Here is a 14,396-nt window from a genome sequence, read left to right as displayed (position 1 = left end):
ATCCGAAGCACTGAGAGAAACCCCCCTGTAGCACAACCTCCTCTGCCAACCCCACTTAGAGAGGTTCCACTAGTCCGTAGAGTCCCTATCCCTTCACGGTTGGAGATTGCCCAGCTTCTCCTACAAGCGAGACGCTTTTCTTACCAAACAGCATCGGAGATGTCCGGATATCTTTGGACATCTTTGCGGATGTCTTATCAAGGGAAATGGTCCATCTTCTGTGGTTGGTGTCGTGGAAGGGGTTTCTCTCCGGTCAGAGCTACTGTTCAGCAGGTAATGGACTTAACTAGTCTTCCTTCGCCTAGAGAAGCATTTAGGAAGAACCAATCTGTATATCAGGTGCTGAGAGCAGGTGTGTGGTCGCGTCAGACAACATTCATCTCCTTTTACCTGAGGGGCAATGCCCATAGGTCCTTGGACACCTTTTCTTTGGGTCCTGAGGTGGCTGCTCAAGTTGTGTAGCTCATCCAGTTCCCTTAGCGGGACAAGTAGCATCTGGTCTGAGATGTATGGTAGTAGAAGTGAAAGTGTGTGTGTGTGTGTGTGTTTTACTGGCCTCCCTCCATTTCCTTTCTCATACCTTTCCTCTTACAGCGGGCAGAGGATAGGTTTTCAAGCCAGCATATGCTGGACGGACAGAGATGCAGGTGACTGATCAGCCTTTCTATTTGTTCATTGTTATGATCTAATAGAAGCAAGGCCTGCCCTCTCTCTAGCGAGGGTAGAGAGGGATAGGCAATAAAACTAACCCGTTAATTAACTTCCAAACCTTTTTCGGAGTCATGTTGCTTTCACACCCATTACTTTGAAAAGCCCAGAAGTCTGACAATCGAGCACACTTTTGTTCCCCTGATCAGAGGCATGGGACTGCTGCTTCCGTTCTACATTGCACGACCAGGAAAAAGTCCTAGGTGAGGCAAACCTCCAGTTGATAGGAAGTCTATCCATATCCTCCCACCAGACAGTAAGTCTTCCTATGTAAAGACTGATGGTTTGTATTTGTGTAGGAACAAATGACCCATTTTGGAAGTAATTTGTATTTTTCCTAACATACAAACCTGAGGTCTTTACATAAACTGCCCATCTCTAGCCACCCTTCGCTCTGTTACCTGAGCTATAAGGCAAGTGGTTGCGCAAATCAGCAAAGGAAGGTGGTAAGGGTACCCCTCGCCTCTCCCACCAGTAGTGCAACTACCAAACAACCTTGTTTTGTAGAATAGCCTGCTCCAGCTTGCGCTGAAGGTAATTCCTATGTAAAGATCTCAAGTTTGTATGTTATGAAAAACACAAATTACTTCAAATTTTGTCATTATAAGGAAAAGATAATAAGGCTAGAATCAGTTAGTACTCTTTTCAAACAACTTAACCCTTAAACGCCGAGCCTTTTCAAACAACTTAACCCTTAAACGCCGAGCCTCTATTTACGAAAGTGTCTGCCGTATGCCGGCGGCATTCGGGAGTTAGCGCCGGAGCAGAAAAGAAGTTTTTTTCAAAAAATCAGAGCACGCTTAATTTTTAAGATTAAGAGTTAATTTTTGGCTCCTCTTTTTGACATTGGCTGAAGTTTAGTATGCAACCATCAGAAATGAAAAAAATATCATAATCATATATAAATATTGAATTTAACACATACAACTTACCTGTTAGTTACATATAGCTTTAGTCTTTGACGTCACGGCAAAATTTCAAAACGCGCGGCAGCGCCAGTCCGAATATCGGGTGATCGCCCTTACCTGCCCTCTGTCGGGGTACTAGGAACTATTCCAACATGCTTCAGAATAATTTTGCCGTCACGCCGGCGACATTGTTGTCGGTACTCGAGCGAAATTTCATTGTATCTGCCTACATCGAGCTGTTTTCACTTGGTGAAGTACTCTCTTGTTGGTTTGCGGCTTTGCCAGTTATTTGTCACCTATTTAGTCAGGTTTTCTGATAACTATGTCAGATTCTGGGTCTTATACCTTTAGGGTATGCAGCAAAGGCTGTAAGACGAGGTTGGTCAAGGCTAGTCTTGATCCTCATTCAATTTGTGTGGCTTGTAGAGGTCAGGAATGTTCATATGAGAGGAAGTGTGATGAATGTGTCAGTATGACTGAAAAAGATTGGAAGGCTCTATCTAAGTATGTAAAGAAGCTTGAGAAAGATAGAGCCAGGAAAGCTTTAGCTAGAAGTTCTTCTTCTCTCTCTCAGAAACCGAATCTCCTTAGCTATGCAGGAAACTTCTATTAATATCCCCGTGGCTACTAATATTCCTATTCCTGACTCTGATATCCCTGAACCCGTTACCGTGTCTGAGTATCAAGTCCAGATGGACGCCAGATTTAACCTTATTGTGGGCGCCATGGAGGATATTGGCGTTAACGTGAAATCCCTTCATGAGCGTATGGATTCTTTCCAAAATATTGTGAATAATTTAAGTGCAGTGCAAAGTGTTAGTGTGGTGGAGGAGGTGGTTGCTCGGCCTACTCGTTCTCCTAGACCCAAGCCTCTGTCAAGCTCCCTGCTCCTGGGAGAAGACATGCTGAAAGTCCAGGGAGGCGAGTGGGGTCTGCTCACGAGCAGCCGCCCCTCGAACAGTCCTGTTGTTTCCCAGGCTGTTTCAGAGCGCCGTTGGAAAGGCGACTCAAGGAAGTGTCTTTCTTCAAGCTCCAGTGATTCGCCTGCAGAGGCTGGAGATTTCCACGAGTCTAGACCATTGAAGAGGTCCAGGAATCTTTCGCCTTCAGCGGTTCAGAAGAAGAAGCCATTTCGCTTATCACAGCCTTCCTGTAGTTTTTGGGAGAGTCCGGAGAGATTTTCGTCGTCTGAAGAATCTTCTCCCAGGCGCAAGGCTCATGTGCGCAAGAGGTATAAGACTTCCCATTCGGTATTGCCCAGCGTTCCCGGTGTTTCTCCTTTGGTTTCACGTAAGCCTATTGTGGCTTCTGCGCCTCTTCCTCATCACGATCCTGGCTCTACTGATCATCGTTCCCCAGTTGGATCCTCGTCTACTCATGACTTTCTTGAGCGATGCACAAGAAAATTGGAAGCATTCTTGGCGGGCTCGGAAGGCCTGGTTCTTCTCCAGCAAAGCCTTCTGAAGTGTATTTGATGCCTCCTCCTTCGTCTCGAGCTCTCGGAGCGCCCAGTACGAAAGCTCCTCCTCGATCTGTGTCTCTTGATCCTCCTTTGGTTCAGGCTCAGGATCAGGCTCTTACGCCTAGTCAGGCTCAGGCGCTCCCTCAAGATGTAGCGCTCTCAGGCTCAAGCGCCTCAGGTAGCGCCTGGTGAGGCGCCATCCCAGGCTCCTTTTGTGGCGCCAGTTCAGGCTCCTCTTGTGGCGCAGGCTCCTCTTGTGGCGCCAGTTCAGGCTCCTCTTGTGGCGCCTACTCAGGCTCAGGCTCCTCGTCAAGCTCTTATTCAGGCTCCTACTCTTCCTTCACAAGATGTGTGTGTGCAAGCGGAAGGTTTTTCTCCTATTTCGTCTGAGGAAGAAGTTGTGGAAGAGTTTCCTGTAGACGAACCAGACTCCTCTCGCTCGGATTACAAGAAGCTTCTTCGCTTCTTTATTGATAATTTTCCTGAGGATTTTGCACCTGCGGCCCGGCTTCCCCTCTCTCAGCACGCAAGAGACTCAAACCTCCTACCTCTTCCTTTATGAAGTTAGTGCTTTCTATTTCAGCTAAGAAGGCATTAAAGAAAATGAACTCCTGGTTGGAAGACAAAGCGTGATCAGGGAAAACCACTTTCTGCTTCCCTCCTTCCAAGCTTTCTACTAAGACGAAGGCTTGCTACGACACTGGGGAAGTTTTCTCTCTGGGAGCTTCTGCCTCCTCTCAGGAGACTTCTCCAGTCTCGTTGATTCTACCCGTCGTTCTCTGCGATGAACTCGGCTCGGATTTTCTTCTCTCCTTCAGAGTTGGACCACCTTTTGAAGAACGTTTTCCGAGTTTTGGAAGTCATCAGTTTTATGGACTGGACTATTGGCGCTTTGGGTAGGAAGGTAAAGTCTTTTGGTCTTTCCGAGCGCATTTCGATGATTTCTCTTCTGTTATGTCCTGCTTAGATAAAGGGATTCGTGACGGTGCGTCCTGAGTTAGCCTCCATCTTCACGTTAGGAGTTCTTAAGAAGCGACAACTTTGGTGCTCTTTTTGTCGCTCAGGAGTTTCTAGGACTCAAAGATCGGCTCTTCTTTTCGCACCTCTGGATAAGAAGTACCTTTTCCCTCAAGAACTTGTGGCCGAAGTGTCGAAATCCCTTACTCAGAAGTCCACACAGGACCTTTTGGCGCAATCCTCTCGTAAACCAAAAGCTCCTCAACCTTCTCTGCCAGCGCAAACTCGTCCTCTAGTTAATCAAAATAGGCCCTTTCGTGGCAGGCCCCTCACCCGTACAGGATCTAGTTTCCGGGCAAAGCAAGATTTGTCTCCAGGGCTATCAAACCCTCAATTAAAAAGTGATCTGCATGTCCTCCATGCACTAGTAGGAGCCAGACTTCAGCAGTTCTGGCAAACTTGGGAGGAGATCGGAGCGGACCAGTGGACCACGTCCGTGCTAAAGGAAGGATATTCTATCCCCTTCCTCAAGAGGCCCCTCTTGCAACAGAACCTTTAGCTTTGACAGCATATTCCAGCAACTTAGAGAAATGCTCGGTTCTGAGTGCGGAAGTAGACTCCATGCTTTTAAAAGGAGCGATAGAGATCGTGGAAGAAGTCAACTCTCCAGGCTTTTACAACCGTCTTTCTTGTTCCAAAGGCCTCAGGCGGCTGGAGACCAGTCCTGGGCGTAAGTTCTCTCAACCTTTTAAATGGAGAAACCAGTTTCTCGATGGAGACGACGCAATCCGTCCTCAATTCTCTTCGTCCGGGGATTGGATGGTCTCAATAGATCTGCAGGACGCTTACTTTCACATTCCGATCCATCCCGCGTCCCAGGAAGTTTCTTCGCCGTTTTCCAGGAGAAGACTTATCAGTTCAGGACTCTGTGCTTTGGTCTGTCCACAGCCCTCAAGTATTCACAAGAGTTATGTCCACTGTTGCCAAAGCTCTTCATCTCAGAGGAATAAAGATCTCTCTCTATCTAGACGATTGGCTCCTTCTGCTCCCAGTCTCAGTCTCAGTGCTTGGAGGATTTGAAAGTAACTCTCGACTTGACTCAGAAGCTAGGACTTCTAATCAATTGGAAGAAGTCTCACCTATCTCCCTCACAATCCAGGATCTATTTAGGAGTGAGACTGAAACAGTTCCTTTTCTGGCTTTTCCGTCAGATCAAAGAATCTCGGACTGTCTCGCAAAAGTCCAGAACTTTCTGGATATGGATACCTGTTCCGCAAAGGCTTGGATGAGCCTCCTGGGAACTCTGGCGTCAATAGAAAAGTTTGTCTCCTGGGGAGACTTCACATGAGGCCCCTTCAATTCTACCTCAGGGAGCAATGGAACAGGAAAACGCTTCCAGACTCCTTCTCCTTTCCAATCTCGGACCGTATCAAGGAGGATCTAAGGTGGTGGTTAGATCAAGAAAATTAGAGAAAGGTCTCTCTTTTTCCGTCGAACCCAACCACGAACTGTTTGCAGACTCGTCAGAAGTAGGATGGGGAGCGGCGTTGGGGGTAAAAGAAATTTCAGGTTTGTGGAATGCGACAGAAAAAGAATGGCACATCAACAAGAAGGAGTTGAAAGCAATCCACCTGAGTCTCGTACACTTCCTACCTTTCGTACAGGGACAAACAGTTCTGGTTCATTCAGACAGCACCACAGCGTTGTCTTATATAAAGAAACAGGGGGCACTCATTCTTACTCCCTCAGCGAGGTAGCAAGAGACCTCCTTTTGTGGGCAGAAAAGCACAAGATTCTGCTCCTAACGAGATTCATTCAGGAGCCCTCAACGTGAGAGCGGACTCCTTGAGCAGGAAGCACCAGGTTCTGTCCACAGAGTGGATTTTGCACGAAGAAGTGTGCAAGTCGCTGTGGAGACTTTGGGGTCAACCTCTGGTAGACCTGTTCGCGACGAACAAGTCGAACAGGCTCCCAATCTTCTGCTCTCCTGTCCCGGACCAAGCAGCCTTCCAGACGGACGCAATGCTACTGAATTGGTCGGGTCTGGACCTTTACGCCTTCCCCGCCGTTCAAGATGTTAGGTGCGGGTGTTGAGGAAATTTCAGCACCACTCCAACACCAGGATGACGTTGATAGCCCCCTTCTGGCCTTCCAGGGATTGGTTCCCAGTTCTCATGGATCTCTTGATCGACTTCCCGAGGAGCCTTCCAAACAGAGTAGATTTACTCAGACAGCCCCACTTCAGGAGATTTCACGAAAACCTGTCAAGTCTGCGGCTAACTGCGTTCAGACTATCGAACGTCTTCTCAGAAGCAAAGGATTTTCAAGAAAGCGGCTCAATCCATCGCTAGAGCCAGAAGACCATCTTCGATCAAGGTCTATGAGTCCAAGTGGAATATGTTTCGTTCATGGTGCAAAGATCATGACATTTCCTCTTCCAGAACCTCGTGACGAGATTGCGGATTTTCTTTTGTTCCTCGGGAATAAGAACCTTTCTGTATCCACACTTAAAGGTTATCGTAGCATGCTGGCTACTGTTTTTCGTCACAGAGGTTTGGATATCTCTAATAACCAAGATATAACGGACCTCATTAAATCCTTCGGTACCTCTAAGAGGTCAGATGCTAAAGTTGTTTCGTGGAATCTTGATGTAGTCCTGAAGTGGCTTATGTCTGAGAAATTTGAACCTATGGATTCTGCTTCTTTAAGAGATCTTACGAGGAAAACCCTCTTTTTAGTTTTGTTAGCTACAGCTAAGAGAATCAGTGAGATCCACGCCTTGGATAAGAGAGTAGGATTCTCTGCTTCAAAAGCAATTTGTTCTTTCAAACTGTTTTTTATGGCCAAGAACGAGACCCCTTCGCACCCGTGGCCTCGCTCTTTTTGAGATTCCGAGTCTGTCGGAATTGGTAGGTAAGGAGCAGGAGAGGTTCCTCTGCCCAGTCAGAGCCTTGAAATATTATTTAAGGACTAAAGATATTAGGGTCCTTCAGATTCCTTATGGTGTTCGGTCAGGAACCCTCTTAGACCAATGTCCAAGAATGCCATGTCCTTTTTATTAGAGATCTGATTTCTGAAGCTCACTCCAATATTTCAGAGAATGATTTGAAAATGTGTAAAGTGAAGGCTCACGAAGTGAGGGCTATCTCTACTTCTCTCGCTATAAAAGGAACCTCTCCCTTCAAGATATTGTGCAAGCAACCTACTGGAGGTGTAAGTCTGTATTTGCTTTGCATTATCTCTCGCAAGTGCAGACAGTGTTTGACGAGTGCAGCACGTTAGGGCCCTTTGTTGTATCTGGCACGGTAATGGGTAAAGGGGTAAAGGAGGATTAACCTACCTTTACTTACTTGTTTTTTGGAGTGTGAAGGTTTTTATGGTTGTCTGTGAGGGTAAGTGTTGGTTAGTTTTACCCCACAGTTGGTTTTGGTTTTTATGGTTATACTTTTTCTTTGGTGTTGGGTGACCCCTTTGTAATTCATGATGTTTGTGCTGCGCCTGAGCAGGGGCATACTTGTGGTATTGTCACGGCCATGTCCTAGGTGACTGATACCCAGCTTAAGCAATCTGCGACCAGGTCATTATACCCCGCGGTTGCTCTGAGGATAGCAGGTTACTGAGGCAGTAACTGTGGAATCAGCTACCTTAGCAGGTGAGGAACTAAGAAATTTTCTACATTAATAACCTTAATGTTTCCAACAACTCTTTTTAGCTGTCATTGCCCCACCTCCTAAAGGTGTCAATCAGCTATATGTAACTAACAGGTAAGTTGTATGTGTTAAAATGACATTTTTATTCTAAAATAATGTTTAACACATACTTACCTGTTAGTTACATATACTCTAAAGCCCACCCTCCTCCCCACGGGGACAGGTAGGCAAATTATTCTGAAGCATGTTGGAATAGTTCCTAGTACCCCGACAGAGGGCAGGTAAGGGCGATCACCCGATATTCGGACTGGCGCTGCCGCGCTTTGAAATTTTGCCGTGACGTCAAAGACTAAAGCTATATGTAACTAACAGGTAAGTATGTGTTAAACATTATTTTAGAATAAAAATGTCATATATATGACAACGCAAAAAAAAAATTTCATATATAATTGTATACAAATCACGTTGTGAGCAAAACGGTTAAAGCTAATGAGTTATTTTTTTTTCTTTGTATTGTACACTAAATTGCGATGATTTTGGTATATAACAAATTGTAAAATGATCAAAGCAACACAGAGAAAATGTTATCACAAGATGCATGAATTCGTAAGCGCTGATGTAAAAAAAAGTTTTTTTCAAAAATTCACCATAAATCGAAATATTGTGCTAGAGACTTCCTGTTTGTTGCAAAATGAAGGTAATTGATTGAATATTACTAGACTGTAAGTGTTTTTAGCTTACAATTGCAGTTTTTTACCATTTCGGTCGAGTTAAAGTTGACCGAAGGTTGAGTTTTTTCTAATCGTGATTTATATCAAAATATTTCAAAACTGATAAGAGCTACAACCATGAGTTATTTTTTTGTTGTATTCTACATGAAATTGCACACATTTTCATATATAAAAATTTATGTAACGACTAATATAAAATGGTGCAAATATTACGACAAAGTGACGAAAGAATTTCTGAGATGTTCGGCCAAGTTACCGCGCGGACGTAAGGAAAAAGTTTTTTTCAAAAATTCACCATAAATCGAAATATGTGCTAGAGACTTCCAATTTGATGCAAAATGAAGGTAAATGATTGAATATTACTCGAATGTAAGAGTTTTAGCTTACAAGTGCGTTTTTCGACCATTTCGGTCGAGTCAAAGTTGACCGAAGGTTGAAATTTTGGCACATCATGATTTATATAAAAATATTTCCAAACTGATAGAAGCTACAACCATGAGTTATTTTTTTTTTGTATTCTACATGAAATTGCGCACATTTTCATATATAAAACTTTATGTAACGGCTAATATAAAACGGTGCAAACATTAAGACAAAGTGACGAAAGAATTCCTGAGATGTTCAGCCGAGTTACCACGCGCGGACGTAAGGAAAAAGTTTTTTCGAAAATTTACCATAAATCGAAATATTGTGCTAGAGACTTCCAATTTGTTGCAAAATGAAGGTAAATGATTGAATATTACAAGAATGTAAGAGTTTTAGCTTACAATTGCGTTTTTTGACCATTTTGGTCGAGTCAAAGTTGACCAAAGGTTGAAAATTTGGCACATCGTGATTTATATGAAAATATTTCGAAACTGATATAAGCTACAACCATGGGTTTTTTTTGTTGTATTTTACATAAAATTGCGCACATTTTCATATATAAAACTTTATGTAACGGTTAATATAAAATGGTGCAAAAATTACGACAAAATGACGAAAGAATTTCTGAAATTTTCGGCTGAGTTACCGCGCGGACGCAAGGAAAAATTTTTTTCAAAAATTCACCATAAATCGAAATATTGTGCTAGAGACTTCCAATTTTTTGCAAAATTAAGGTATATGCTTGAATATTACTAGAATGTAAGAGTTTTAGCTTACAATTGCGTTTTTTTGGCCATTTCGGTCAAGTCCAAGTTGACCGAAGGTTGAAATTTTGTAGTCGACGTACGGTATGTCCGCTCGTCACCCGACAGACAATTTTAGTCGACTTACGATACGTCCAGTCGGCGTTTAAGGGTTAATAGTTTTATTTTGTCCGGTTGTTGGTCTCAACAGTTGACCTGTAAGTGAATTTTCGCTGAAGAAAATATATGCATAAAAAAGTTGCCTACCTGGAAAGCTTTTTGCCCCCTGCTATATATAAAATGATAAGTTAAGGAGCCTCTTGATGATTAATACTCATTTTATGTAAGAAATAAGTGCCTTGAGGAACATAATGATCTGTTGGTTAACCCTGACAGTCTGGCCTAAAATATATATTAAGCACACCCAAGACCAGGCTAAATTTAAGGATGGCCAATTAAAAAAAAGCAGATCAATGGAAAGAGGAAGATATGCATGTGCACATGACATAAGGAAAAAAAAATTAAACAAAAATTCTCTACCCTCCATTGGTAGTTGAAAGTAACTATTTCCAACCCTGTGCTGGGCCTCTTTACCAAGAGAGTCTTAAAAATAAGCTGATTTTACCAAGTTATAAATGTTTTTTCTAATAATTTTTTAAATTTTATTTTGCAAAATTATAATTGCAGCTGACACAGTATCATAAAGGATAAGAACTAAAATCAGTAACAAATTTTTAGTATATTTATTGTAAACTATTTATGACACATCCTTGAATGGGAATAGTGAACAGCATTCCCCTTCGACATCTCAAGACAAACTGATCTCTCTCTCCTGTACTGATTAGCTATTACAGTTGCCATGGGTCATTAATATATTGCCCATGGAAGTAATCTGAACACTTTTCCCACAAATTTGTTCAAACTGTATAGCTTGAAATGTTGCTCGTCAGAGGACGATATCCAGAATTTACCCTAAGCTACAAGTAGTCGTCATTTGACGATGCCCGCTCAGAAAGGGTTAATCTACTTATTCAAAACAGTTGTGGGTTTTTATACAGAAATAAATGTAACATTCATAGATTATTACCAAAAGAAGCTGTAAACATTGTAGTTGAATGCAGCTTGAATGAGTTGAGTTCAACTATTATGGTAAACATATTTGCTTTATCTATCAAGCCTGTAGTTTGGTAGGTTAGGTAAAATTTGGGGAAGAAGTTGACACTAAAAATGCTGTTTGCCATGTAAATTTGGTCCCACACTTAGTGTAATTTTATTTTTTTCAGGTGATGTTTCAAAAACCACTTACTGTGAAGTAGAACTAGATGAGCTTCGTCTAAGAACGTTCGTGTATGCCGTGAAGAATCATTACTGGTATCAAATGTATATTGATGATTTGCCTATATGGGGTGAGTTTTTGCTACATTCATATGAACTACAGTATTTTAAGGAAAATCTGCAAGTTTTATATCACCTAAAAATTTTAGAAAGGGAAAAGTTGCTATTAGGTTAATCGTGATTCTAATTTTTCATGTACCAATATTCATACAGAGGGATAGACCATTCTGCACATAAACCCTAACTGCGAAGCTAAGTTTGGAAGGTCTGTGAAGTACTTTATACAGTACCGGCTGATGAAGTGTTGGCCATTGTCAGGTTTTCTGAATTACTGTATTGCTAAGTTTTTCATATCCTCATTTTTTATTATTTGCAACCCTAGAATTTTTTGCTAGACATTTTTTTTTTATTGTCAGTGCTTCCTTTATTTAATTAATGTACTATTTTGTTGCCAATAAAGCCTAGCCACTTAGCTTTAAACTGTGAGCATTTTGTTTTATCTTGATATTTTCTGATAGATACTGCTTTCAATACAAAATAATTTCCACATTAAATATTCTTGGCCTAAAGTAAGTCAAGACCAGCTATTGGTAACAATAATAAATACAAGGCTGAACAGAACAGATTGTAACATAAATTGTTCTTTATAAAAGATAATTATAGTAAAGCAGAAAAGTTGTGGCTGGGTGACTATAGGACGCTAAACAAAGAATGCAGACAAACGTTCTGTCATACAAAGGAAATGTTAAGGAAAGGTAACATTGGTTGACAGTGCCTAAAGAAAAATTAACATCAGGGTGCATTAGACAAAGAATGTGAATAAAAAATACTGCCATGGAGGCAGATGTAAATGAAGGGTACCATTGATTGACAATCTGTATAAAAAAAAACTAACCATAAGACACACTAAGCAAAAAATATGTTTATTAGATAAGCATACCTGGAAGTAGTTTGATCGTGCTTTGCAGTTGATATGCTAGTGGAGAGTTGAAGAGGTAAAAGATGGTGAATTGGCAGTGAAAAATGGTAAAAATGTAAAGATTAGCAATAATTGATGAATACTGGAAACTGTTGAGAATGCGAAGCCAAAAAGTAAAATTGCCAGCTACCCTCTGCTGTATGTATGCATGGCATTGCTTGAGAATTATCACACCATTCCATTTCACTAGGATAATTATTCACAGTCAAGATTTTTGGTACATTGCGCAGTATTTCTATTTGAATATTTTTTCTGTTTTTTTATGATAGTAACATTATTAGAAATATTTTATCGTATTTTTTCTTTGGAATTCACAGGAATTGTTGGAGAGATCGATGAAGCAAACGATGCCTATTACATATGGACCCACAGGAAGTTTGATTTAGGCTACAATGGTAATCAGATTGTAGATGTCAACCTTACTTCTGAAGTTAAACAGAAGCTTGAGTTGGGGGCGAAACTAAAATTTACTTACGAAGTTAACTGGAAAAAGTCTGCCATCAAATTTGAAGACCGATTTGATAAATATTTGGATCCCAATTTCTTCCAACACAGAGTAAGTAGAAATATTGTATGTTTGCCCTTGGTGGATTTCACTAGATAGATCAGAGTTTCAAAATATATTCAGACTGTAAAGGAATATTAACTGAAAATATTTACCTATCCATTCTTTATAAATTAAGCAAAGCATTTGGTTAAGGTGCGAATACCCTGTTAACCCTTGGCTCAATGTGATTGTTTTCTGTCAAATTTTGCCTCTTGTGCAGGTAGCTTTTGTTTTCAAAACTGCTACCTTCTCGACTGTTTCACTTTCTGTAGGAGCTGGTTCTGCACGACAATTTTTGATGGTTACTGCTGTATATATAGCCAAATAATGATCTATCTTCTCCAGTGCTGTCAGGCCTTCTGGTAACCTTATTTTTAAAGATCCTAAGCCTCAGTTGACAGCATTCTTTGTGAATATTACCTTTGCTGTCCCCCTCTTCCCGTCCCCTGTTGTGAGCTGTTAATGGTTTGTTGATATATAGGCATCTAGTAGTTAGATCATATGGAGTTAAGTTTGCAGTCTGAGATGAAGAATAAGTCCTACACCAGTCTGTTGGAATTTAGGTCACTTCATCCATTCCAGGTCAATTGTCTGAATTTTTCTGTCCATCTGAGTTTAAGAGATGGCCAAGGGACATGATAGAATGCCGATTGCCAGGTATATTGCAGGTAGTCAGTTAAAGTTAAGTATACCTTAGTTTAAGCAGACCACTGAGCTGATGGAACAGCTCTGTTAGGGCTGGCCCAAAGGATTAGACTTATTTTACGTGGCTAAGAACCAATTGGTTACCTAGCAACGGGACCTACAGCTTATTGTGGAATCCGAACCACAATATAGAGAGAAATGAATTTCTATCACCAGAAATAAATTCCTCTAATTCTTCATTGGCCAGCCAGAGAATAGGGTTAGCTGGTTGACTCCTTCAGCAAGCTGGAACATTCCATGCCAGCCAATTGTTGACTTACCAGGAAACCCATAACTCACTAATTATTTGATCAAAATGTTACTCTGACACAGTATACAAGACACCTTCCACTAATTTTTGATAATATAGTGCATAGTCAAACAGCTTAAATTAAGGTATTTACCCTTAACTTACGTGGTGTTGCCAAACTATGCATTCGAACGTCCTTTATCCCATCCCATCCCTCCCTCTCCCTTCCCCTCCACATCCCTCCATCAACCCACCTTCCTGGCCCCCCATCTCCCCCCGCTTCCTGTCTGTGGGAGATAGCGGATGTTCGATTGTGTAGATTGGTCCTGCTGACTCGTGTGACTTTGCCTTTAAAAGTCAAGAGTAAATTCCTTAACTAACATCATTTGACGATGCACTGTATTACCAAAAATTAGCGGGAGGTGTCTTGTACCTTGTGTTAAAGTACCATTTCAATCAAATAATTAGTTTGAAAGGTATTTGAGAAAAACGATGACTCGTGGTCCCTGAAATGGATAATAACGTTGTATGACTTAGGTGAATTGTCTGGGGGTAGCCATGCATTTTTGGCTTTAAGAGTCTCCTGGTCAGGTATAGTCTTCTCAGATTTGGAGTTAATGTTGTAGTCAGTTCAATGTTTAAAGGCTAGTACAGTGATTTTTGTAGCTCTGTTGTTGTAGCAGACTGAGGGACCAGAATTTATGACCTGGTTCATTGACAATCAAGCTTGCATCCAAACTGTGGAAGTATGCTGAATGGCCACCCTCAAGCATTTGTGTGGAAATCTGAACTTTCTCATCTGATTTGCTGAAGACTGATTGAGTGATGTCTATAATGGTGAATTCTTGACTGAGGCAGTAGCTGTTTCCACAGATCCTGAAAGATTTCTATGATTTGCTGGTGGTAAGGAGTTGGTCTGTAGAGTACACGCGCTGGACTGCCTTCTGCTACCAATTGTTATTATTTGCAGAAATTTATTGTGTTCAAAGTAGTTATTTAAATTAATTGAAATATAAGTGATAAGTTCTGGTAACTTGAAAAATAGTTATAACTTAATGAAATTATTGCACTTTATT

General features: G+C 41.4%; 1 protein-coding gene across 1 annotated transcript in view; it reads left to right on the top strand.

Moving 5' to 3' along the window:
- TM9SF3 (transmembrane 9 superfamily protein member 3) overlaps positions 1–14,396 on the top strand; it is a 66,208-nt gene that overhangs the window by 30,638 nt on the left and 21,174 nt on the right. Inside the window, exons 3-4 of the mRNA XM_067101707.1 lie at positions 10,809–10,931; positions 12,157–12,395. Coding sequence (XP_066957808.1) covers positions 10,809–10,931; positions 12,157–12,395 — 362 coding nt within the window. The remainder of the gene's footprint in view (positions 1–10,808; positions 10,932–12,156; positions 12,396–14,396) is intronic.

This window comes from Macrobrachium rosenbergii, chromosome 57 (assembly GCF_040412425.1).
Source record: "Macrobrachium rosenbergii isolate ZJJX-2024 chromosome 57, ASM4041242v1, whole genome shotgun sequence".
Lineage (NCBI taxonomy): Eukaryota > Metazoa > Arthropoda > Malacostraca > Decapoda > Palaemonidae > Macrobrachium > Macrobrachium rosenbergii.
Note: the sequence above shows the minus strand (reverse complement) of the source record. Positions and strands in the feature narration are given on the sequence as shown.